At 43.1% G+C, this 24,120-nt stretch overlaps 9 protein-coding genes across 9 annotated transcripts; 3 read left to right on the top strand and 6 right to left on the bottom strand.

Moving 5' to 3' along the window:
• Positions 1-6,394: 6,394 nt before the first annotated feature.
• On the bottom strand, positions 6,395-6,574 carry ONS95_014065 (uncharacterized protein; the record flags this gene model as incomplete). Its single annotated transcript, XM_058507717.1, has 1 exon — positions 6,395-6,574. The coding sequence occupies one exon, from the start codon at positions 6,572-6,574 to the stop codon at positions 6,395-6,397; it is 180 nt and encodes a 59-aa protein (XP_058356887.1).
• A 181-nt stretch (positions 6,575-6,755) lies between these two features.
• ONS95_014063 (uncharacterized protein) lies at positions 6,756-10,807 on the bottom strand (the record flags this gene model as incomplete). Its single annotated transcript, XM_058507715.1, has 7 exons — positions 6,756-8,420; positions 8,472-9,064; positions 9,111-9,230; positions 9,280-9,532; positions 9,588-10,424; positions 10,471-10,628; positions 10,693-10,807. The coding sequence occupies 6 exons, from the start codon at positions 10,805-10,807 to the stop codon at positions 8,604-8,606; spliced, it is 1,944 nt and encodes a 647-aa protein (XP_058356885.1). The 3' UTR covers positions 6,756-8,420; positions 8,472-8,603.
• Positions 6,790-7,773, top strand: ONS95_014064 (uncharacterized protein; the record flags this gene model as incomplete). Its single annotated transcript, XM_058507716.1, has 1 exon — positions 6,790-7,773. The coding sequence occupies one exon, from the start codon at positions 6,790-6,792 to the stop codon at positions 7,771-7,773; it is 984 nt and encodes a 327-aa protein (XP_058356886.1).
• A 297-nt stretch (positions 10,808-11,104) lies between the features above and the next one.
• Positions 11,105-13,374, bottom strand: ONS95_014062 (uncharacterized protein). Its single transcript, XM_058507714.1, has 9 exons — positions 13,241-13,374; positions 13,067-13,186; positions 13,000-13,018; positions 12,686-12,951; positions 12,220-12,634; positions 12,041-12,162; positions 11,821-11,993; positions 11,627-11,773; positions 11,105-11,573 (listed from the first exon to the last, which is right to left on the bottom strand). The coding sequence occupies exons 1-9, from the start codon at positions 13,306-13,308 to the stop codon at positions 11,347-11,349; spliced, it is 1,557 nt and encodes a 518-aa protein (XP_058356884.1). The 5' UTR covers positions 13,309-13,374; the 3' UTR covers positions 11,105-11,346.
• A 783-nt stretch (positions 13,375-14,157) lies between these two features.
• Positions 14,158-15,251, bottom strand: ONS95_014061 (uncharacterized protein). The gene is made up of 2 exons (XM_058507713.1): positions 14,557-15,251; positions 14,158-14,494 (listed from the first exon to the last, which is right to left on the bottom strand). The coding sequence occupies exons 1-2, from the start codon at positions 15,091-15,093 to the stop codon at positions 14,180-14,182; spliced, it is 852 nt and encodes a 283-aa protein (XP_058356883.1). The 5' UTR covers positions 15,094-15,251; the 3' UTR covers positions 14,158-14,179.
• A 405-nt stretch (positions 15,252-15,656) lies between these two features.
• ONS95_014060 (uncharacterized protein) lies at positions 15,657-18,047 on the top strand. The gene is made up of 2 exons (XM_058507712.1): positions 15,657-16,023; positions 16,085-18,047. The coding sequence occupies exons 1-2, from the start codon at positions 15,720-15,722 to the stop codon at positions 17,983-17,985; spliced, it is 2,205 nt and encodes a 734-aa protein (XP_058356882.1). The 5' UTR covers positions 15,657-15,719; the 3' UTR covers positions 17,986-18,047.
• A 503-nt stretch (positions 18,048-18,550) lies between these two features.
• On the top strand, positions 18,551-20,661 carry ONS95_014059 (uncharacterized protein). Its single transcript, XM_058507711.1, has 6 exons — positions 18,551-19,224; positions 19,298-19,464; positions 19,520-19,897; positions 19,956-20,098; positions 20,192-20,363; positions 20,472-20,661. The coding sequence occupies exons 1-6, from the start codon at positions 18,846-18,848 to the stop codon at positions 20,544-20,546; spliced, it is 1,314 nt and encodes a 437-aa protein (XP_058356881.1). The 5' UTR covers positions 18,551-18,845; the 3' UTR covers positions 20,547-20,661.
• A 139-nt stretch (positions 20,662-20,800) lies between these two features.
• Positions 20,801-22,543, bottom strand: ONS95_014058 (uncharacterized protein; the record flags this gene model as incomplete). The annotated part of the gene is made up of 3 exons (XM_058507710.1): positions 21,800-22,543; positions 21,665-21,731; positions 20,801-21,516 (listed from the first exon to the last, which is right to left on the bottom strand). The coding sequence occupies exons 1-3, from the start codon at positions 22,415-22,417 to the stop codon at positions 20,801-20,803; spliced, it is 1,401 nt and encodes a 466-aa protein (XP_058356880.1). The 5' UTR covers positions 22,418-22,543.
• A 224-nt stretch (positions 22,544-22,767) lies between these two features.
• On the bottom strand, positions 22,768-23,643 carry ONS95_014057 (uncharacterized protein; the record flags this gene model as incomplete). The annotated part of the gene is made up of 4 exons (XM_058507709.1): positions 23,135-23,643; positions 23,014-23,085; positions 22,893-22,961; positions 22,768-22,839 (listed from the first exon to the last, which is right to left on the bottom strand). Exons 1-4 carry the CDS (start codon positions 23,186-23,188, stop codon positions 22,768-22,770), a joined length of 267 nt encoding a protein of 88 aa, XP_058356879.1. The 5' UTR covers positions 23,189-23,643.
• Between the last annotated feature and the right edge of the window lie 477 nt (positions 23,644-24,120).

Below are 24,120 nucleotides of genomic sequence, written 5' to 3'. Positions count from 1 at the left end.
GGAGCGGTACTATCGATAGGGTAGTACTAGCTAGGGAATAATATAGGATAGCGAGTAATACTACTATATACTCACGCTTTAGTAGTAATAGTTACTTAGATCATAGTAGACGATAGGTTATATAATAGATCCCTAGATCCCTAGATCCCCTTATAAGAAAACGGATCTAAAGATCTAAGGATCTAGTATCCTAAGGGATCTAAGGCGAACGAAGGTTCTATATAAGACTAGTACGTCTGCTATTAGATAAGAGCTTCGTGCTTAACTTCAAATAGTATTCTAATACTTAGTAACTATCTTCCTATCTACGTGATATACCTACCTCTCGATTATCAGAGATCAACTACAGCCTTCTGTATTTATAGCGAGTAAATACCGGACTATTACACACAGGCGTTAATTCTATACTAAAACACGGTAATTCCCGTGTTAATTCTAGGACTCGGATCTAACGACGAACCTCGCTTAGCTCTACTACTGTTCGACGCTAATACGTAGCGTACTAGAGATAATAACATAGTTACGTAATACGAACGTACTTAAAGGAGTGACGTAATAAATACCTCACGGCGTATGTGTGACGTAATAGAGCGTGCGAAGGTATATATAAGTAAAGCGCAGGCCTCTTAAAGAGAGTATGCGAATCGTTTGAGATGAGATGTCGATTTTATTGTAGGAGATCACGTGTGGTTATATACGGAAAACCTTAAGTTGATATAGCCCTTAAAAAAGCTAGACTTTATTAAGCGAGGTTCTTATAAGGTTATACGATAAGTAAGCTACGCTTACGAGTTAGAATTACCTTCTTCGATAAAAATCTACTTTATTATTAACTTCTCTTGATTACGGAAAGCGTATAAGCGAGCTGATAACGAATTAAATATTATTAATGCTATAGATGACGTAGAATACGATAAAGACGAATACAAGTTAGTTCGTATACTAGCTTATCGTTATTATAATGATACGATATAATATCAAGTGGAGTGGAGAGACTACCCCCTTGATAACACGTGGTACGACGTAAATAGCTTCGGTAATTCAGCTAAAGCTATATACGACTATTATAAAATTAACGGCGGAAGACCTCTTAGTCAATTAAAGCTCGCCTTTGACGCTCTATTACAAAATAACGATTTTACTTTTACAAGTAATAATCTTATAAGCGAATTAGAGGCTAAAGATTGGCTAGAATAGCTTATTATAGCTATAACCCCAGTTGATGATTTAACTAATATCGACGAATTAGAGCCTAGATTCCCTGCTCTATAGCTTACGCTGTAATAAGCTTTAGAAGCTAGTGAATTAGCTTCCTTATTACCGGCGTATTTGCTTTACCTTACTAAGCCTATGGCTTGATTCTTCGCTAAACCAGACGGCGTAGTAAATCCCTTTTATCAGGTATTTAACGAAAAGCTCTTAATACTAGACGCTTATAAGTCGAATTATAAGCTATAAGGCTTAAAACCTGATAGAGAGCGTATTATAACTTACGTACGAGCCTGGAACTGAAAACTCGTTGAAATCGCCTGTATTATAATACGAATAGAAAAGGCTTGGCGAAAGGCTAACCCTAATAAGGAACAAGCGGTCTAGGAATATCTGGTGAATATGTACTATTTGCAGTTATAATACTGCTAGCGTTAAAAAAGTGCTTTGTTTTATCTGCTTATTAGTTTAGTTTTATACCTCTTTTTACTTGCTTTTAATCTCTAATATATAATAATTACTTCTACTTTGTTTTTTTAATCGTTTTATTACGCTTTTAGGCTTATAACTCGATTTTTTCAAAGGGGGGGGTGATATAAAGGTAGTGGTAACTACTTCTTTACTATACCCGATTAGGAAGAGTCTAGAGCTCGGCAAAGCTCGGTAAGACTCGGTAGAGCTCGGTTAACTCTGAAGGGGTTTACCAACAGTTACCCACTTAGTTATACGCAAAGGGAAATAGCTCTACGCTACTATGGGAGTTTATATCAAGTTTTACGTCAAGTGTAATTAGGCCTAATCGGGAATAGCCCGGGGAATTTGTCTATATAGGCTCGAGCGCCCTCCACGGAATCGAGGGCTCCTCAGCTTGATATTCGCGCTAATAGAGAGGTTATCACCTGATCCGTGGTTATTTCGCTCACGTGCTAGCTAACGCTAAACCGTGCTATTACATTAGCCCGAGTAAGCCCCCTATAGTAGTCTAGATAGATTAACTCGACTATCGGGTCCTACTAAGTAAGCTCTTAACTGATTTCCCTTACTAAGCGAGTTAAATCCTAATCTTCCTCTAGGTACTTATAGAGCCCGCGATACTCTCGTAGCTAGCACTAGCGCGTTAAATACCTAGGTTATCTCCTCTACTACTTCTACAGATATAGTTTTTAAGCTAATAATAAGAGGAACTAGCTGACTCTCTACTTTAGAAGCGATAAGTACTTAGCTAAGCGAATCTACTAATTTACTAAAACCCTTCTATTTCGCGCGACTATTAGAAAACTCCCGGACTATCTTATTAAATATATAAATCTTAGTAGCTATCTTAACTAAGTTATTAAACTTAATTATACCCGGCTTATTAATATTAACCTTATTCTTACGTATCACTTTCTTACGAACGTCCCCTAGTAGCCTATTTAAGAACTATACTCCTTAAGTATAATTTTCTAACTAGCCCCTTTTTACTAAGGTAGCTAATATTATAGTGAATTATCAAATGAACTACTTTATATCGCTTTCTATAGTTCGTAGTTTTAACTTTAAAGCCTCGAGGAATAATCGGGAGTTTATCTATTAAAAAGTATCCTAATCCTTATACTTCTCTAAAAGAGAGATTACTAGCTCTTTCTAATTCTTACTTATCTACTCTAGTAGCGTCTTAATATACTAACTAATAGTGAGATTATAATATCAGGGAAGCTATTTAATTCGGTCCGTATCCTTTAATTAGGCGTTATTACACTAATCAGTATACTATTCTAAGAACTCTATAATATTAGCTCCCTTAAAGTATAGCGCGCTTAGTATACCCAGGGCCGGTATAACTGAAATATACCTAACTTCTACTATTTTAGAATTCGCAGTTCTTAATTCTTAATAGCTTTCCTCCCGGACTTAAATATATTCTACTATATTATTTTCCTCTATACCTAGTGTTCTCTAGTTCTTAAGATCTCCTAGAAATATAGTTATATCAGGGAATTTAGTAAACGATTTAAACCTTTAGTACTTACTTATAAGGTATAGTATACCTAATATTACTAGAGTTAAAAGTACTAAAGTTACTAGTAAAAGCGTGACAATTATACTCCTTATAACCTCCAGACTTAGCTCCCTTAACTACTTTAACCTCCTTAACCTTTTTTCCTTATATCTCTTTTTTACTCTACTTTAGGCTTCTTTTTTATATTAGACCTACTTTCTTTTTATATTTATCTATTCCTTACTTATTTTCCTTATATAAACTTTCTCTATTACTATAATAATCTTATCTTCTAAGCCTATTATAATAACTTTCCCTTCTATACCTCCTTAGCTCTCTCTACTTATATTCTGCTATTTCCTGATATCCTATCTGCTAAATAAGGGCTCCCTAAGCCCTTTTTTTCTAGCTGTTTCCTACGTGTTTATCTATTATTATAACTAAGTTACTAAGCGATAAAATTCTAACTCCTACTTTTACTATTAGCTTAGCTATATCCTAACTATTCCTCTACTTTACTTCTAGTCCCTTACGTAGCTTACTAATATAAAGAGGTAAGGTAGTACTATTAAAGTGTATAGTAAGCAGGGATATAGAGAACTACTAACTAAACAGGTAGTAAGAGTAAGAGAGAGAAGATAATATATTCGTTACACGCTATCGCGCCTATCTATATAACCTTACGGAATAGGCTAACTATCTTCCGACCTAGAACCACACTACCCCACCACATTAGGTATCTATTCTTTAGCTTTACTACCCACTTAATAGCGTAGTACTATATATTCTCAGGTATTTTTATATCATAGAGGATTAAGCGTATAATCTTAGCTAGTTCATATATCTATCGCTCTATAACTCTATTTAGAGAGTATTTATATAGAGGAGAGAGTTTAGGAACAATTCTACTCTCTTACAGCTAATTAATAAACTTAGGACTAAACTCTCTCTTACTATTATTAGTCCTCTAGTAGATAATTATACGGAATTTACTTTACCTTTAAGTTTCAAGCTATAGCTTTAATTTCTAAATAACTAGTTAAATAGTTAACGTAGACTTATTAACTAAGAGATCTACCTAACACGTCCTTATAATATTATCTACTACTAAAAGGAAGTATTTATAGCTATAAATTAAGCGTAGTAAGATACTAGAGATATTAGCGTATAATTAACGAATAAGTATATTAGTTCTACTATCTAACTTCTTATTAAAGTGCTCTTTTATATAACTTATAAGGTAAGCCTTATAATACCTCTCTCCCTTTAGCTCTGGAATAGAAATCGGTCTTATTCTATAACTGCTATAAGTAACTAGTTTCTTTAAATAAGCGTAATTTATATAGCTTAAACGCCTATAGAGCAGATCTGCTTTTATTTCCTTTATACTAAGCTAACTCTCTATTTATTCCTTTAGTAGCTTTAAGTCTAATAGAATTATATTATACGTAACTTAATATTAAGGATTTATATCTAAAATATATAAACCTCTGTTTCTTATACTTATAAAAGCTAGTTCACTATTCCAGTATTTATTTACTAATATCTTAGTTAGTTCCGTATTAATTCCTTTGTCTAAGAGTTAATATATTAATACTAGCTTTATAGCTCCGAAGTTAGGTATATACTATATATCTTTAAGAGTTAACTTATTAATAGTAATATCTCTATAACCTTTAGCTATCGAGTACGAATTAGTCGCTATTTTAACGTATTTAGTATTATACTAGCGCTTAAGTTACTTAAACTTAGCTAGAACTCTACTAAAGTAGCGAGTAGCGCTAAAGTCGATTTTCTAGATAGATTCTATAATAGAGATTATTAATAAAGTATATTCTATATCTTTAGCGTAGTAAATCTCTTCTGAAAGGAACATAAGATAAGTATTATTATCTTTAATTTCCTCTACTTTATTAGCGCTATCTCTCGCGTAAGTATTCTTAGCTTCTGTGTAATCTACGTACTAATAGCTATAGCTTTTATACTAAGCACACTGATTTCAGCCTAATTTAGGGCGATTTCCTCTCTTTTCTACACGCTCTCTATATCTCTATTAGCTACTACTCCTACTATTATTATTCCGTCTTTCTTATCCTCTCCTATTCTCACGTATATTATCTCTCCTACGTAAGTAGCCTTTACTTCTCTAGCTTCTACTATCTCTACTACCTCTCCCTCTATTATAGCCTCTATTCACGTAGTTCGTAGCGTTACTAGTAGCTATAAGTCGAAGCTATTCCTTCTATTAAATTTAATATTCGTTAAGCTTTCGTATAGTATCTCTAAGATCTAAGTCTTACGATTCTAAGGTAAGTGCTATAGTAATCTAAGCTTTAGACGCTAGTAATAACTATAATAGCTTAAGACGTATATCCTTATTAGTAAGAGGTTTACTATCGCCGCTAAGCTTTACTTTAAAGAGTAAGAGCCTTATAACGTAGTTCTAAAGTATTTCCTCTCTTAGGATAAACTTTATCTTAAAGAAATTATCTCTTATATTAGTAAAAGTAAAACTCCTTTAAACTACTTTACCTTCATTTATATAAATAGCTTCCTAGAGAGACTTAGTGTTATTTAGTTTAATAATATCTCTATACTTAGGAAAAAGAAGCTTAGAGATTAAGTTAATAACTATTTTAAAAGCTTCTTTCTTTTCCTTAGCGTAAGTATTCTACTAATTAATACTATTTAGTATACTAACTTTAGTAAGAATATAATAAAGAACACTAGCCCTAGCTAGCTTTTATTTAGTCTTAAGCTCTTATTTAAAGAAGTTATTAAACTCTAATAGAGTTTTACCTTTTAAGGCTCTAGTGATATAAGGAATTAGTACTTTTAATTAAGATAATATTATAGTATAATAGCAGATATACTAAGAGTTAATAAAGTAAAGATCTTAATAAAAATAAAATTTTAAGGTCTTTTTCAATCGATTAGAATTACTACTATATCATAATTGCAGTTATATAAGGAGCTACTACAGAGAGAGAGAATCTCCTATATAAAGGGGTAGCGTACTCAGTAGTACGGCCTACAGTACTAAGTCTACGCCTACAATCCCCATATTTCTAACAGCGCCATTCCTGCTCCTCCTCGCTCCCGTCTGTCAGCAACTTTCATTCATCCGCACGTATCCTTAACCAGTCACATCACACCGTTGGGAACACAGGTGCCATGCATGTGCGCAGAGCGACCGAACTGGGATTATCCGTCATAGGAAAGCAGTTCGGATTCCGTTCTACGATCAGTGTAGGTCTTGGCGGCGCCTGGGTGAACGATGGGTGCCGTTCCGTGTGGTGGATCCAGAATATCTATCTCAACTCCATATCCAGCGAGGTTGGTGATGATACTGGCTTTTGGTTGGTTGGATTCAGAGTCTTGCATCGTTTCCATGTACTTGGCATCTCTATCAACTTATCTCCAACTCCAAAGTCCGTCTTTCCTGACTTTGTCAATTTCGTCATTTTCCTCCTTCATTCCAATCGTCTAATTTGGCTGTTTTGCTTAAGTATGTGGTCCTCCTCCTTAATCCTGCCGTTGTCTCATCAAGCTTCAACATCAACAGTTCAGTCACCAAACAGATCAACAAGTCACCCATCATGGCTTTTGCATCCACTATAATAGTCACAGGCGGTACATCTGGTCTAGGATACAATGCTGCGCTAATTCTCGCACGTCAACAACCCGACTCCCTCATCATCGTCGCCTCCCGCAAAGATTCATCCACCTCGGCATCATCCATCAACAAGACTTTGGGCCAGAAAAACGCCATATTTATCCCCCTTGACCTCGCCAACCTTTCTAATATCAGAGCATTTGCTGCAGAACTATCAAAGAACAACTATCCACCAATCAAAGCCCTGCTCCTGAACGCCGCACTACAGTTCCCTGAGGGGCTATACTTTACTGACGACGGCATTGAGAAGACTTTCGGGATCACGCATGTTGGACATGTACTCCTCTACCATCTCCTCACGCCATATTTTGCAGAAAACGCACGCGTTATTATTACCGCGAGCGGGACTCATGACCCAGCGCAGAAAACTGGGCTGCCAGACGCAGTGTACATCTCTGCGGAGATGCTGGCACATCCCACAGGCGAGTGGGCTACTATGAAAGAGGGACTACAGCGATATGCAACAAGCAAGTTGACGAACATACTTTGGATGTACGCTCTCCATCGGCATTTGGAGGCACAGAAAACGACTTCCACCAAGAATATTACGGTGGTGGCAATGGATCCAGGCCTCATGCCCGGCACATCTCTTGTAAGAGATTGGAAGATTTTCAACTACATCCCCAACTTTCTTTGGTTCAGCATCATCCCTCTATTCATCCCGCTTGCGAGGAAATTAGTGGATCCTAATATCCATTCACCGAAGGAGTCTGGTACTGCACTGGCGAAGCTGGCCACGGGTGAGGAGTTTGAAGGGGTGTCGGGAAAGTACTTTGAAGGCACGAGGGAGATACAGAGTAGTGTTGATAGTTATAAGGTGGAGTCTCAGGATGATCTTTGGAGGTGGACGGTGGATAATGTAGCGACAAGCGAGGAGGAGAGGGCGAAGTTTGATGCTGGGAGATGAGCGGAGAGGAGCGGGGATGAGATGAGACTTGTAATACTAGAGGAAGATGTGTACAATTATTTTTGTGTTTGGCTGAATCCATTAGACTATTCCCATTCCCCAAGGACGTCATATAAATATCAAATGACACACAGGACTTTCGTACACCGCACACTGCCAGAGACCTACCAGCTATCCATCCAAATAAATGACAACCCGTTAGAAATTCAATAGAAGTGTAGCTTAGCGGTAGTGCTTCACACCACTACTCTCCACATATACTATCTGTTGGTTCGACGTGCAATTGTGTTTAGAACACGTTGGTCGGTCTCGGGCTATGCATTAAGGCAGTGTCCCTCGCTACCACTCCTGTCTCTCAATACAATTTTTTTTTTTTGCCTCATTACAATCTAGATGTCCGAGTCTTTCGTTCGTATGCGAAAGTTTCATGGTATTACCAGTCTCACATATTCACCACCTCATGAATGGGGGTTTACTCATCACAATCACCCCACCAAGCCTTCAAGTCCTCTCTCCTCCAACTCGTCACCCAACCCGTCTCTCGCTCTATTCTCTCGAGTATATCTAAGATGGCTTCGTGTTCACTCGGGTGGCTCATTACTTTCCCCGCAATCCATATCGGTTGGATTGAATTGGTCCAGGCGCCACTGTATGGTTAGTGGTATGTTATCTAGGTAGAGCTGTAAGTGTGAACTTACTGATGCGTATTAGATTCGGAGATGGCAAAAATTTGACGGGCGTGCCAGAAAATTGATTTCTAAAGAATGAACGCATTAGAGAAGTGTATCAAAACAAAGAGCTTACTTACTAGTTTCCGTGAAAGCTGAATGCTACCAGGCTTTTCTTGTAACATCAGCAACATCGCGGTATGATACAGCTGATTGCCCGATACTGAAGCTTGTCAGACAAAACTTTAGGAAGCAATGGATATGAGTCTCACCTGCGGGCCCGTTTCCATACAATACGGTTGGGAATGGGCGATGTGCCTCACCTTCCTGAAGCGAAATGGTCATAATAGGTTTCATTTCTTCTGGTCGTTCCAAGTGCCAATCTTCGAGAAGATTGATGAGCTCCATCCATCGACTCTTTCGAATCTCTGCCGACAAAGCTTTACAATCTTTGAGATATGCCACACAGTTGGCACACAGAAATACTGCATAATTGGCATATGTGTCGAACCCGTTCCCGGGATTTCGGAAAAGCTTGACGTCTGATGAGAAGTCAACATTCGATGCCCAACGAGCTACTGGGATGAGTGTAATGTCTTGCGAGATCAACGCGCCGCAAAGATCTAAATAAGTCAGACGACTTCCAGAAATGAAGCTGATGTGCATTACCCATGCGAGCAAAACACCAGAACAGAGCTTCTTCGACTCCACCGACGAATCCATTAATTCCAACCGCCTCAAGTAAGTTCGCACATCCTTCAAGATGCCTTCTCCACTCTTTCGGAGAACCTACTGATTGTCAGAATTGGCGTAACTAGGCATTCCATGCGGTACGCACAGCTCATCATTTCCAGCACACACAGTATAACACAAGATGCTATCACTGCAGTGCCTTTGCTCTGCAGCTCAGGAAGCAGAACATGAATGGCTTCTTGGTATAAAGCGAGACTTTCTGATGAAGACTTGGAGTTTTCCTTCATCTCAATCTGGCGGGCTGATAATGCCAGTATTGAGTTGCGAAGATGAGGTGTTTTTCTCGCGATCATGGGAATCTTGTGCTCGAAATGTCGATTGTTGTCAAATTTGTCAAGCTGGACTGAGTCAGTAGAGTAAGAATTGCGGTGTACTGGCGGGGATACACAGTACCCACGGTGCGATTTCATCTATCCAAGTTTTCCACAGAATATATTCTCGTTGTGGGGTGATTTCATGCGGTCTGGAACTTGCGGTTGATTGGGGCTCGACTTCTATCCGTTCGTCTCTTGGTACGAGTCTCTCGGTAAAGGTTTGATCTGGATGTACCTCTGGTGTACCCACGCGAGTTGGGCAGCTTGATCGAGCTGTATATATCAAGTGGTCTCTTAGGGTTGAATGAAATTCTTGGAACACTGATCCGGGTATGAAGATCCCATCTTGCTGGTCATCAAATATCCCATGATCGAGCATCTCTACTTCACCGATACTCCTCAGCGCGTTCGGATTACCGGGGGGAGGCATTTGTACTTGAGGTGCAGCTTTGGACTGCTGCAAGTAACGAAGAGCGAGAAGATCAGCAGCTGCATCTTCAAATCGAACTCGGCTGTTTGCCAACGTCAAATTGGGAGTCAGCCCATCACTTGATGCATTATGCTGGTTGATGTTTGGGTAGACCTGGTTGTGAGAGTCCCTGTGAGCGTATACTTGAGACAAGCTCCTTGGACTTGCATGACTATACTGCCCATCTTCTGTCCTGAAAGAAGAGTCGTCTGTGAAGGATGCAGTCAAAGAGCCAGGCGTATTAAACGAAGGAGATTCTGAATGCCATTGAGAAAATTGCTGATGATTTTCTTCTCTCAATGGCGCCGGAGACTCTGTAACCTCTCCCTGGAATGTAGTGCTGTGAGGGCTTGTGAGAGTGACGGCGGTTTCGAGATCTCTGGGGCTGTGGTGTGAAGGAGTTTCTGGTTGAAAGTCCTTCTCGAACCTCGATGTCACGTCTACAATCTGCATATCAATCAGCTAGAACGCTAGTAACTGGGCTCCGAATTACCCTGAAATGCCGAGCTCTTTTTCTTGATCCTTCACGCATGGAAGGATGTTCAGAGTCAATCTGCGTCGCATTATCGCTTCGGAATTTTATCTTCATTCCCCATTCACACTTCATTCCCCTCTCGCGACAATTTGCACATTCTGGCCGAAGTTCATCGCCTTGGGCCAAGCCCACCGGTTAGCACCCTATGTTTTTTGCATGGAAATGAAACTGTTTGCATACATTTTCTTCGTCGACGACGGCAGACGAGACACCCCGATCTTGTCCGCGTCTTCTTGGCCTGTTGAGTAAATACAGAGTCTCTTTGAACTGAAGATAGCTCATCACTGCCGTTCATGTTGTAGGGAGATTCGGATGTTGGAAGCCACCAGGTGTTTGCGGTATCACAGTTGGTGGGGAGCGGGGAGTGGGGTGTAACCTGAAGGTTCTATGTTCGTTATTTTGTTATAAGCTTTGCACTTCCCAGCGTGGAAGTATGAAGCTCAGCTAGTGCGAAATCGCTGGAAGAGTGGGGGACGTTGTTCCTGGTTAGCTGTGTGTGGCAGGGGATAAGGGGCTCGGTTAACACTAAATGAAGAACACAAGAGAAACTATTGATGGGATCGCAAGTTACGTATTTTGCACATCTAGACATGCGGGAGGTGCCCTTCTTGTTGATTTAATAGTACAGATCAAGACTGTATCAATGTGCTCCAAATTCGTATGACAACTGAACCAGGATTGCAAATGAGGAGTATCATAATGGGCCAATGTCCACCATCTTCCCAAACATCTCAGTCATTTCATTGCTACTTCGAAAGTCCATTTGTACTCTCAAATTCTTCTTCATACAGTCACTCATAAGATCCAGTACATGAGACATCATGATGCTTGCATCTATAAGGATTCCTTGGAAACATCCTGACCATCGACATGCTGAACGTCGGTCTTCTCACTAAAGTTTGCTCTCAAATCTTCATTTGGCAGATCTGTGGCGCTCATGGATCCTTTCCAGTGCAATAGAACTTTCTCGCCCGTGAATAGCTCATCAATTTGCTCCAAAGACAAGTTTTTGGTTTCGGGATAGAAGAAGTAGATGAGAGGGATGAAGCAAGCGTTGAAGACTGCGTGATTTGTTAGTGGCGAGACTGAACGCTCCGGACATATGAGAACATACTTGCAAAGTATATGTAGGTCTTCCACTTTATACTGTTAATGCTAACAGGTGTGATCTCGACCACAAGGAATGTGAAGATCCAGTTGGATGCACTTGCGAGAGACGCGGCGGGAGTTCGGATCGCCAGAGGTGCGTACTCGGCAGGTACTGTAAGTCTTAGTATAGCCTCAGTAGTTCAGGCACTACAAACTTACAAAGCCAAGGAATAGCCAGCAATCCCACTGCGAAGAAGAAGTTGAAGAGGAAGAGCATCACAGTTGCTACGTAGCCTGCGCTGGTAGATCCATTGGAAACCGTACCAGCCAGAATGGCCATACACGCTGCTTGTCCTGCTACGGCGAACAGCATGAGCTTTCTCCGACCTAGACTAGAGAAGTCAGCATTTTAAAAGTCATTGGAACGTAGGGGCGCTACCGGTCAATCAACCAAATTGGTATCAGAGACGACAGGAAATATGCGACTCCATTGAAACCAGAAATCAGCAAAGAGAGGCTGTGGGATAATCCGACTGATGTTTCGAAGATCACCGGAGCGTACTTCACGTTGTCAGTAAAAGCTTTCATTTCAAAAGTGAGAAGTTTCAAAGGACTAACATATGTTATCAAGTTTATACCACTGAGCTGTTGCATAAACTGGCTGCCAATACCGAGCAGCGTCCGGTGAAGGAATCGTTGAGGACCGTTTTTCAAGATGGCTCTCTTCCCACCAGCACCCTCCGCTGCTGCTCGTTCTTCATATATCGCGTGCTGAATTTCTGCCATCTGTTTCTGTACTCTGGGGTTGGCGGGTTCAATAGACTGTGCGTCAAGTTCAAGAGCCCAGAGAATGTGTCTCGCCTCTTCATGTTTATCATGTGCAAGAAGCCATCGAGGACTCTCCGGAAGCACGATAATTCCTGCAAAAGTGACAACAGCAAACAAGATTTGCAGAGCAAGAGGTACTCTGAATTGAGCAGCACTTTTGACAAAACTGAATCCGTAGTCTACCCAGTATGCCATCATTACCCCACTACAGATGTAAGAAGGTTTCCAAAGACTTTCAGGACTGATATCCACTTACAAAATGTTGATGGCAAGTTCTACAGCAAGTCCTTTCCCTCTCTTGTGTGCTTTCATCATCTCGGCATGCCAGACAGGAATTGTGCTCGTGTTCATTCCGTTTCCAAGTCCAGCCACAATTCTGCCAACAATCATTTGAGGGATGGTGTTCGCAGACGCTTGCAGTGCAGCACCGATTGATAGTACAATGCATCCAAGCATAATACACTTTCTTCGACCCAATTTCTCACCAAAGAGGAAGCAAAATATAGACCCAAAGAAGCAACCCTGTTACAATTAATTCCAAGTAGCAGGTAGTCCCTACGGGTATCTTACAATTTCGTATATTGCAACACTACCTATGTAAGCACAGCATATCAAAAAGCCTGATAACATCACTTACACGGTTCCTTGAAGTGACGAGCTACCAGTTCCGGTAGATGTTGTGTCGATCTCTGGGAACTGACGGGTGAAAGCAGTACCGGTAAGGAGGCCACTCATCACACCTTGGTCATACCCAAAACTAAGAAACTGTCAGCAAATTTGTTTGTGCCAAAATGGTTTTTGTAGCACTCACAGGAGGAAGCCGCTTCCAGCGGTGGCTGTGATAGCCCAATTGAGCGGAGCACCAGTGAGAATCGTCATCTCTGCCGACTGTGTATCACAAAGCAGCTGAATTTGACAGGAAGTACAATATGCATTCAGATTTACTTTGCTTACGAGAACAACTACGAACTTGTGGAAAGACGAAGATCTTATATATACAGTTTTTTATCCTTGATAACTGGATTGCATCTCCCAATCCGAACTCTGTGGAGACTTTTTCTGGGGCCCCATCTTGAAATGTTAGCGAGCCCGCAAACTGACGACATGTATGTGGGGACAGAGTTTGTCCTTGTCTTGCTAGTCATGAAGATGCTGCAAGATACCTAGAGAGGAATTTTTAGGCACTTAAACGACCAAGACTTAGTACCATCCCACCTTTGAGCAGTCTTGAGACCCGCCATGAGCCGATACCCTGTTCCAAGAACCCCCTCACTATTAGCGAGTCCTGGGACAGTACTCTTGCAAGCACTTGAAAATTTCTTTCGATACAAGACTACAACCAGACATAGAATAATAAATACTCCTGTAAAAAATACTCCTGGCTCCCTTACTTTGACTTTAGTAGTCGTGAACTTCCTATCTCGTGGCTAAGTAAGCCAAGAAAGAGCTCGCGCTTCGCATAGCTTGGATGCAGTGGTAAGAAGGACAATTGACGGCAGCATTCAAAAATGCTCAGAACAAGGAAGTTCGGGTTTAATATTCCGATTCTTTCGGTGTTCCTTCCCTAACAAAGATTGATCAAATTAAAGTGCTTTTATATGTTCTGCAGTTTAACGCCTTGATTGAACTCAAATCCAGAGTTATTGACTTTGGAGAAACTCACTAATCTACTCGGCTCAAACACGATTCTAAGTGACCAAGTATCCTCTACAGTAAGTAGATTAAAGTTCTAGATAACGACAAAGATGAATTACGCCGAGGCACAGTGTCCCCCATCTACCCTGAGGTCTGCTCCAGTCATCCACGAGCTGCCATCAGCGAGCAGAAAGACAGCTGGAGCCTTGAAATCTTCAGGCGCACCAAGTCTACCAAGTAAAGCACCTGCCATCCATGTTTTCTCAACTCCCGGTTCTGCAGCAAGAAGCCCATTGGTCATCGCTGTCCGTATGTAGCCTGGAGAGAGTGTGTTCACTCTTATACCATGAGCTCCCCATTCCTGAGCAACTGATCTACACATCTGCTGAACAGCTGCCTTTGAAGTGTTGTATGCAGTGCAAGTCAAACCCTGAGGGATTCCAGTTAGTAACGCTATTACCATCCAGATGATACCAGTTGACATAGCCTTACTCTATTGGCAACTTGCCCTGACATTGAAGCAATCATAACGACACTGCCTTTGGTTCCCTCTTTCATGAATATCCTCGCAGAATGCTTGATGGTCAAAAACGTTCCTGTCACATTGACATCCATTATCCGCCTGAAACCATCGACAGGATAATCAACCGCTGGGATTTTCTGCTGAATTCCAGCACAAGCAATAGTTCCCATCAGGGGGACACCAAGTTTGGAACCAGTATCGGCGATCAGATCCAAAGTCGCAGAAACTTTGTCTTCCAAAATGATATCGCACCTGTGGTATGTAACAGTAAGCTTTAATGCCTTTGCGATCGCTTGTAGTGATGTCCATTCAATTTCTGAGGGCACAGGAAGGATATCGATGCATGCTACATGGCCACCAGCTTCGAGGACGGCTGCAGCGAGGGTTATGCCCAGTCCTCTTCCTGCTCCGGTTATTGCTATTGTGCGACCTGCGAGCGAGAATAGAGGGTTCGTGGGGTATGGAACGTGTGAGGTAACAGCGCTTGGCTCAGCTATGCTGCCCATCTTGATTTTGTCGGAATAGTGTTGATGATTTGAGAAATTTGGAGAGGATTAACCAAACAAGAACAGCACAGAAGGATTCCAGCTTACTCGACCGAGAAAATGACGAAGAAGCAGCTGAGAGACAAAGCAAACTCATTGGGCAATGCACAAGAGCAAATCAATTTCGACTCAAATAGAAGTATTTCAGATACTTCAAGGGTCTTCCCAACATATCAAGGATATTTTTCGAAGGAGGCTATCACTTCCTCTTACGCTCAACTTGTGAGCCTGAAGTCTGTTTTGGAGAGGACAGGGGCTCGCTTAAGCGGAGAAAATAGAGGGGGGTTTTCCGAAAGAGGAAGTTGCAGCCACCACCATAGTGCGAGCATCTGCACGAATCATGCATGGGCAGCATCGAAACTCGTTGTCTCCGCATGTCGCTAAGAGAGTTCGGGGCATCACTTGCGATGTGCTAAGTGTAGGTGCTCGCCCGTTCAGGAAATCTCTGGCGCTCGAACAAGTGAATCGGGAATAATGTTAATGTACCATAGACTGGTCAAAAGATGCTTTCATCTACCTCGACTGTTGAAAACCCAATTTCCAGAGCTTTTTCATTGCGCTTTTACAATTTGTCCAATTTCTCCATCATGGCCCCTTCTGCAAACGAAGTCTCGTCTCCTCTGCCTTCGACATCGAAGATGCAGCTTTCTTCCGAGAATGGAATCTCCGACAAGCTTATCCACGTCAAGTTTGCGAATCCTAAGCTCCATGACTGGGTCTTGAAGACTTTCAGATGTTTGATAGCAGACCTGTGCGAGCAGTTCAGAGGTGGCCATCCAGGAAGCGCTATGGGCATGGCAGCAATCGGTGTAGCTTTGTGGAAGTATGTGATGGAGTATACACCAGAGAATCCAGATTTTTTTAATCGAGATAGATTCGTTCTTTCTAATGGTATAGAAAGCTTTCATCCAACTCGCAATGTATTTTCAATAATTACTGACTTTATACAAAGGCCACACATGTCTTTTTCAATACACCTTCTTACATCTTGTCGGGTACAAGAACATGACTTTCGAACAACTCAAGTCTTACCATTCTACGAGAACAGACTCCATCTGCCCTGGGCATCCCGAAATCGAGCACGAGGGAATCGAGGTTACGACGGGACCTTTGGGCCAAGGAATTGCCAATGCAGTGGGATTAGCAATGGCGACCAAACACCTTGCAGCTACATACAACAGGCCAAATTACCCAGTCGTGAACAACATGACTTGGTGCATGATTGGAGATGCGTGCTTGCAGGAAGGAATTGCTCTGGAAGCTATATCGTTGGCCGGCCACTGGAAGCTCAACAATTTGGTAGTTATTTACGATAACAATCAGATCACCTGCGATGGTTCTGTGGATCTTTGCAATAACGAAGATGTCAATGCCAAGATGGTAGCCTCTGGATGGAGTGTTATCGATGTGCAAGACGGCAATTGGGATATTGAAGGTATTGTGCGAGCACTCATCGCAGCACGGAATAACAAGGACAAGCCAACATTCATCAACATTCGGACCGTTATTGGTTTTGGGAGCAAGGCCGCAGGCAATGCGACAACACATGGAGCAGCCCTTGGAACAGAAGATATTGCGAGTATTAAGCGAAGTTTTGGCATGGATGAATCGAAGCATTTCCAAGTATCAGACGAAGTCTATGACTTCTTCCGGGATTCTAAGACCAGGGGGAGAAAAGTGGAATCCGAGTGGAACACTCTGCTAAAATCATATGAGACTGCTCACCCCGAGTTATTTCGAGAATTCGCTCTTCGCATGGCTGGAAAGTTGACCGACGACTGGACGAAATTCATTCCCGCGAAAACAGACTTTCCAACTAGCCCGACGCCCTCAAGGAAATCCTCGGGTCTGGTCTGCAATCCCCTGGCACAGAACATCAAGAACTTCATGGTCGGAACTGCTGATCTCTCCCCATCCGTGAACATGATCTGGAAAGGAAAGGTGGATTTCCAGCATCCAGACCTGAAAACTTCTTGCGGCATCAATGGAGCTTACACCGGGAGGTATATCCATTGGGGCATTCGCGAACATGCAATGGCGTCGATATCCAACGGTCTCGCAGCATTCAACAAAGGAACGATCGTTCCTGTCACCTCGTCATTCTTCATGTTCTACATCTACGCCGCACCAGGAATCAGAATGGGTGCTCTTCAAGGACTACAACAAATTCACATCGCAACGCACGATTCAATCGGCACAGGAGAAGATGGTCCAACCCATCAGCCCATTGCGTTAGCAAATTTCTATCGTGCCATGCCCAATATCCTGTACATTCGGCCTGCCGATAGCGAAGAAACAGCCGGTGCATACATTGCTGCACTGAATGCGACCAATACACCTAGCATTATATCTCTTTCTCGTCAAGCGCTTGAACAATATCCTCAATACTCATCGCGTGGAGGTGTTCAGAAAGGCGCCTACGTTTTCATCGAGCAGGAAGATGCAGATGTGACTCTGATTGGCGTTGGTGCAGAAATGGTGTTCACAGTCAAGACCGCGAAACTTCTCGAGGAGAAGTTTGGCTTGAAAGTTCGCGTCGCCAGTTTCCCATGCCAAAGACTATTTGATAAACAGCCATTGGAATACAAGCGCCAGGTTCTACAGTACAGAAGTAAGGCACCCCGAGTGGTTATTGAAGCGTATGCTGTTAATGGGTGGGAGAGATATGCTGATGCGGGGTATTCAATGTCCACATTTGGACAATCCCTACCTGGAGCAGAGGCGTACAAGTACTTCGGATTTGACGAACGTGTGATAGCACCTAAAGTATTGGAACTGGTTGAGGATGTGAGAAGGAATGGCATGGAGAGTTTGCATGGGGAGTTTCGAGATTTGAATGTAACGAGTCATTGAGTTTTTAATGTGTTGCCTCTAGTTCTCCTATATGAATTGTAGTAATAAGATGATTTACTATACACCTTCGCCATTGACGAACAGCGTAGAAGACCAGCTTTTCATCGCTTGTCTGGGTCCACATGTTTGAGTGCTTAGTTGTCCTCAGATATCATCAATCCACTCCCAGAACCTCAACTGGCTTTTGTGTAATGGTGTGTACAAATTTTGGAGTAATCGGCTGCTGTTTACTTTTGGTTGCGCAGGTCGTTTCCTCATTTGTCAATTCCCACAATGTCCAGTTACTATGGATATGTTGTATTGAACTATCCTTTTGATATCACCGAATTGCAGCTATATCTATAAAATAGATAATGCTACCATTTCTTCGAATAGCAGAGAGACAATGAGAATATCGTACTTCGCCAAAGATGAAAAATTGGATTCGCTTATTGTATTTATGTTCCCGATCTTAATCTGCTTCCAGCCACTCGTCCAACCCTAAACCTGGAAAGGAAAAGATCATGATGAAGCTTACTTTTGAGTGTTTGAGCTTCTCCTGGACCTTCTATCGCAACTTTTGCACATTCCATCAAAGGATTATCTTGAGATCACGAGAATGGGGTTCACGTGACAGAACTCTAGCTTTCGGCCCCGGCGCCACCAGAATTTACCTCCTTCCTCATTCAATCTAGCCTCATTTTGACGTCCATGTCCATGACGGAGCCTTAGATGACCCGAAGGCAGATATCTAAATCATCATCAAACATCTGTTTTGCGCAGTTTTTATAATTTTATCGAAGGACTACTTTCTTGTGTGCAGGATCGCAAAGCCCATCCTTTTGGGATAGACAAGGGCGTCGTGCTCACTCAACCTCAACATGTTGCGTTCCGCACTAGTCCTCCTCTTAAGCACCGCACATCTCATCTCCGGTACCTCAATCCACGACAGCCAAGCCATCCTCGGAACTTCGCCATCTTCTGACACCAAAGCACCCGTCCCACACGTGGCCGACCCAGCCATCATCGCCGCCATCAATGCGCACTCCGATCCTGTCACTGCACTCCTCTCCCTCTACCCAGAACTCTCATCCACGCTTTCTGAGCCAAGACTTCTCCACGTTTCTGGCGAGAAGAAGGCGGAATGGATGACTGAGGGAGATAAATTACGGCTGAGAAGGAAGGGGAAGAAGTTTGTGGATATTACTGAGCATGAAGATTTTTATGCGAGCCAGATTGATATTGAGTCCGGGAAAGCAAGTAAGTGATGTTTTGTTGAATCACTGATGGAAAACATTTGTTTGAGGAGTCGTGTTGATGGTGTAAATTATAGATCTTCCTGATCTAGTGCATCAGCGCCTTGTTAGACCTTTGTTTACTCGTGTCTCGACGGGGAAAATGCATGATGTTCTCAAGCACATGACCAGTTACTATAATCGGTACTATGGAGGAGTCTCAGGTGCTTTGAGTGCAGAATGGCTTCACGATCATATTGCTCAGGTATATTCTCGAATTTATACAAATCTGGGGACGGTTACTGAACTAACATGACTAGATCATCGGCGCCGCCCCATTCGGAACACACATCTCCCTCGAATACTTCACACATCCATTTCCCCAATCCTCGATAATCGCTCGCTTCGAGCCTAAAGTTCGGAACTTCTCACACCCCTTGACTATTCTCGGTGCGCATCAAGACTCAGCAAACTACTTGTTCCCGCTGCTCCCTGCACCAGGCGCAGACGATGATTGCTCAGGCACCGTCAGTATCCTGGAGGCATTCCGAATTTTAGCTGAGAGCGGATACATCCCCAAAAATGGACCCGTTGAGTTCCATTGGTATGCAGCTGAGGAGGGAGGATTGCTTGGCAGTCAGGCGATTGCGAGGTATAAGAAAGAGTCGGGTGCGACTATCGGGGCTATGATGGAATTCGTGAGTTGATCTGTTGTGATTCGTTCCCTTGATTGCAAGTATCTGACGCGTGGTTCAGGATATGACTGCGTTCATTGCTCGTAATGCTACAGAATCGATCGGTTTCATCTCAACATCCGCAGATGAAGCGCTCACGGAATGGTTGCTCAAACTTGCAAAGGAATACATATCAATCCCTGCTGGCATCTATGAGCTGTTCCCGTAAGCACAGCTTTCCTTCCTCGAACGCGTTATTCAACGTCCTTCCAAGAATCCTCATTGCACGCGGGAAATTACTGATATCATAACCTTTAGTGGCGCTGGATCCGACTACATGTCCTACACTCAACTTAAATACCCCGCTGGCTTCGCATCCGAAGGTAACCCGTTGTCTGGTGACGGATTTCCTGGAGAATATGACCCTTACGTGCATGGTGTGAATGATACCATGGATGTTGATGATAAGACTGGATACTTCTCGCTTGATGTAAGTCTTCCCTAATCAAGTATCATGTCTTGTTATCTGTCTGCTCGAAGACTTGTTTGCCGTTGCATGAGATCGTTGAAAAGGTGGTTACTGATGGCTATCATGTAGCATATGGCAAGATTCACTGAGCTGGCTCTTGCGTTTACCGTGGAGCAGAGTGGGTGGGATAATTCTTGGAGATAGAGGATGTGTACGATCGGAAAAATGTTCATAGGCGGCACACGTTTGGGTAAGCTGTACACAATACATATGAGGGGTACAAGATGTATTCATGCGCTTCAGTTAAACGAAGTGACAAAATACGTAAGTCAGGTCGGATATACGTTTTCTAAACCATTACTGTTGTTGTAATATTTTATACTTCCTTCGCGAGATTATATACATGCATGTATTTGTTTCGGCAGGACGCCTCTTTCCTAAGCAGCTCCATGTCCACATCACTCTACCACCGGTCTGACCCTTACAAAATGCTGCACAAGCAATTCCTTCCCCTCCCACATCATCCTCCTTTCTTCATCCCTCAACCCAAACCCTCTCCCCTCATACAACTTCCTCGCGGCCCTCAATCCCTCAAAAGTCCAGAGATGCGTCTCCTCAAACCCCCTCTCATCCGCCCACGCCAGAGCATCATCCAATAACTTCTTACCTACCCCACCACCACGCACTCCTTCATCGACGATGAAACCTCGCAAGTGTACTTTTCTAGCCGAGTGGCCGTTGATGGAGGACATGTACTCGTGTCCCTTTGCAGAGGGCGTAGATGGGAGGCTGAGATCCACGCCATCCATGAAAATTGTCCCGATGATTTGGGGTTCGCTTTGGTTTATACCTTGGGGGGGTGATGGGGTGGGAGTGGAGAGGGCGTAAAATGCTTGTGTGGTGTGAGGGTCGAGACGGGTGAGGAGTTCGCCGAAGCCGGTGGATATCATGCTTTCGAAGTCGACGCCGAAGCCGTGAGATTGATAGGTGTTCATGTGCATGGTGAGACAACGGGCTAGGAGGCCAGGACGGTAGCCTGTGTGGATTGTGATGGTTGGGGTGATAATTGGCGTGGAGTGGGCGTTTTGAACGAGGGCTTGGGGTGTGGAAGGTAGTGCGGTAGAAAGTCTGTTGGAGCGGAGGGCGTCGGCGTAGACGCTGATCCCTTTGAGAACTGTAAGGATCGAGGAATCAATATATAGACCCTTTTTGAAGTCTTGAGATAGGACACGAAATGTTGAAAGGCAAGATAACTGCAACAAGAAATTTCAAGGCTGGAGCACACCAGCATCAAACAAAAGCGAGTAAAGAGGAGAACTCACTATCATCAGGTGTAGCAGTTCGCGGCAACCGTTCAAAAGCAGCCAAAATCAGAGACTCTCCATAACTCTATTAGATTGATGTATTAGCACTTCATTTTCCAAGGTTTAAAAGAGTAAGAAGACAACAAGACCTACATCAATACCCTTCAACGTCTCCCTCCCCTTCTCCGTCAACCTCAACACCTTCTCCCTCGCATCATCCCCATACCCCTCACTCACCTCCCCCGCCTCAACTAATTTCTTCAACAAGCGACTCACGCTGCTCTTCTCGAGATTGAGCTCTGTACAGAGTGTCGCTGCTGTGATGCCCGCACTTGGTGTCTTGGTCTTGTGAGCAGTGGATTGTCCTTGAGTTTGTGTTTGTTCGTGAAGGCCGATCTCGACGATGGCGTGAACAGCGCTGGCTGAGTAGGATGTCCCGGCTAAGCTGCTAGACATGAACCCTAATTCGCGGACGAGGAGGCGGGAGGAGGAGCGGAGCGAGGGGATGATAGGGTGTGGTGGTGGCTGGGCTGATATTTTGGGCTGCATATATGTTTTAAGTTTTGGAAGCAATTGTTCGATATTGAATGCTGAATTTGGGACTTTGGATGGTTTGTGCATGAGTGTTTGTGTGACGTGGGAAAGAGGGGAAAGGAGGAAACAGGATAGTTGTATTTTGCAACTGCTTGGCTTTCGCTTCGAAAGTGGGGTTTGCCTTAGTTTTCTTACCCAGAATGTAATAGTCGCCGCTCTGACTGGTGGTACTGCCATCCCCCCCCTAAACAAACATTAAACAGGGTGTGGAAACCTCTAGAAAATCAGCTCACCGCTCCTATTTTTGGCTCACCGCTTCCAAATGTAGGATAATGTAAGTATCATTGATTTCCTAGTATTTTGTAAGGCCTCCCCGTGCATCAATCACAGCTTGATAACTCCTCCACGAAGAGGAAAAATAGTCACAACTCAGTGCTAAGTTGCGAGTAAAAGGAATGACAAGAAACAGATCTGAAAATGTTCGATCTTCGCTGTGGAGGCTGCATGTCCGAGCTATGACACTCCATCCTACTTCTTCACGCGCAAATTTGCCCACTCTATACGCGCTTGGTTGGTAATTTGCCCACCTAACCGCATTTGTCGCCGTAGATTCCACCATTTTGGTTCGGCTTGCCGTCCGTGCGACAACAGTCTGCTGCCTGAGTTGAGTTAGTCATGGGTGTTGATCCTGCATAGCCAGCATGCTACTTACACACTTGGCCAACACTTTGTCACTGCAAAGTGGAGGAGGGGTATTGCTATTGCAGCCTGCATATGTACCCTTATCCTATTAGCTTACTATCCCGAGCTCAAAACCGAGATGCTCGACTTACCATCCAACGGGTACAAACGGCAACATTTTTGAAGCAACACCCTTCGCTCTGGATGTACCTCCACGGTTTGCACTGTGCTCGTGTGAGATTATGGAATAAGTAGGTATTTAGGGTTTCTTACCCCAAATACAACCGATGGGAGCAAAGCGGCGTATAGCAGAGTGTTCAGCTGCATATTGTCTTGTTATATTGTCTTGTTATATTGTCTTGTTATATTGTCGGTACTTGGACAGTCGTTGGTCTGGTGCGACGACTGTTTAGTGTCAGTGAAACTGCTCGTACTATATAGTATTCTTCTATCTCTATCATACACGCATTCAAGCGATGCAGGGAGAGAACAGCAAAACTCGAACTCTCTCTCCTTTTTTCTTTCTTTTTTTCGTTTTTAACTGTAGTTAAGTTTTGATATGAACCTTTTTATATGAATACGAAGAAATAAATCTTTTGTTTTACGACAAAACTTCCAGCAAATCTTAAGCAAACTCTCACACTACTCGCGTCCATGTTAATATCGGCAACAATAGGGGAAGTTAACACATGCGTAATTCACATGAACTGCGTTTGCTATTATAGCTTTAAGTTAAGGCGATCGTTGTACGTAATTTACTATCCCCCCCCCCCCGCCGCCCCCCGGCTTGAATGTTAAATGTGAACTTTTGGGGGTCAGAGGCCTGACTTTTAAGTGCTGAGTGGTCGGAGGCCCTGGACAGAGCCAGAAGCACGAGCCAGAATTAGGTCTGTTGTAAAGGTAAGGGTGGCTGTACAAGGTTTGAGAGGACTACAGTACAAGGGGCTTGAAGTAGCGATTTCTGTTGGATAGACACCCTAGAAAGCTGCCCACACTGACTCCAGTTTTCTACACATTTAACATTCAAGCCAGGGGGGCATAGTAAGTGGAGGTGAGCAGGAGCGGGGTCAAGTGTAACCTCCCTTCATTCCAGGCTTTTCTATTCGCCTAGAGAATGTGCTTTTATCATGGCACGTCACAGAGCGTCGACTTCTTACTGCTTTATTGCTTTATTACTCAATCTGGAGTCCTACAATTTCCTGCGAGAGCCTCCGAGTAAGGGTCCTCAACGCAGAGTTGGAAAGGAACGAAAGGTTTGA

The sequence above is a fragment of the Cadophora gregata genome (genome assembly GCF_030347475.1).
Source record: "Cadophora gregata isolate MNR1 chromosome Unknown scaffold_8, whole genome shotgun sequence".
In the NCBI taxonomy this organism is placed as follows: domain Eukaryota; kingdom Fungi; phylum Ascomycota; class Leotiomycetes; order Helotiales; family Ploettnerulaceae; genus Cadophora; species Cadophora gregata.
Note: the sequence above shows the minus strand (reverse complement) of the source record. Positions and strands in the feature narration are given on the sequence as shown.

Coding starts and splice junctions, on each gene's coding strand:
- ONS95_014062 (XM_058507714.1), bottom strand. CDS start 13,308: ATGACGATTCTCACTGGTGCTCCGCTCAATTGGGCTATCACAGCCACC. Junction 13,187..13,240: donor GCTGGAAGCGGCTTCCTCCT/GTGAGTGCTACA, acceptor ACAGTTTCTTAG/TTTTGGGTATGACCAAGGTG. Junction 12,163..12,219: donor GTATAAACTTGATAACATAT/GTTAGTCCTTTG, acceptor GACAACGTGAAG/TACGCTCCGGTGATCTTCGA.
- ONS95_014061 (XM_058507713.1), bottom strand. CDS start 15,093: ATGGGCAGCATAGCTGAGCCAAGCGCTGTTACCTCACACGTTCCATAC. Junction 14,495..14,556: donor CAGGGCAAGTTGCCAATAGA/GTAAGGCTATGT, acceptor GGAATCCCTCAG/GGTTTGACTTGCACTGCATA.
- ONS95_014060 (XM_058507712.1), top strand. CDS start 15,720: ATGGCCCCTTCTGCAAACGAAGTCTCGTCTCCTCTGCCTTCGACATCG. Junction 16,024..16,084: donor TAGATTCGTTCTTTCTAATG/GTATAGAAAGCT, acceptor CTTTATACAAAG/GCCACACATGTCTTTTTCAA.
- ONS95_014059 (XM_058507711.1), top strand. CDS start 18,846: ATGTTGCGTTCCGCACTAGTCCTCCTCTTAAGCACCGCACATCTCATC. Junction 19,898..19,955: donor TCGGGGCTATGATGGAATTC/GTGAGTTGATCT, acceptor CGCGTGGTTCAG/GATATGACTGCGTTCATTGC. Junction 20,099..20,191: donor GGCATCTATGAGCTGTTCCC/GTAAGCACAGCT, acceptor CATAACCTTTAG/TGGCGCTGGATCCGACTACA.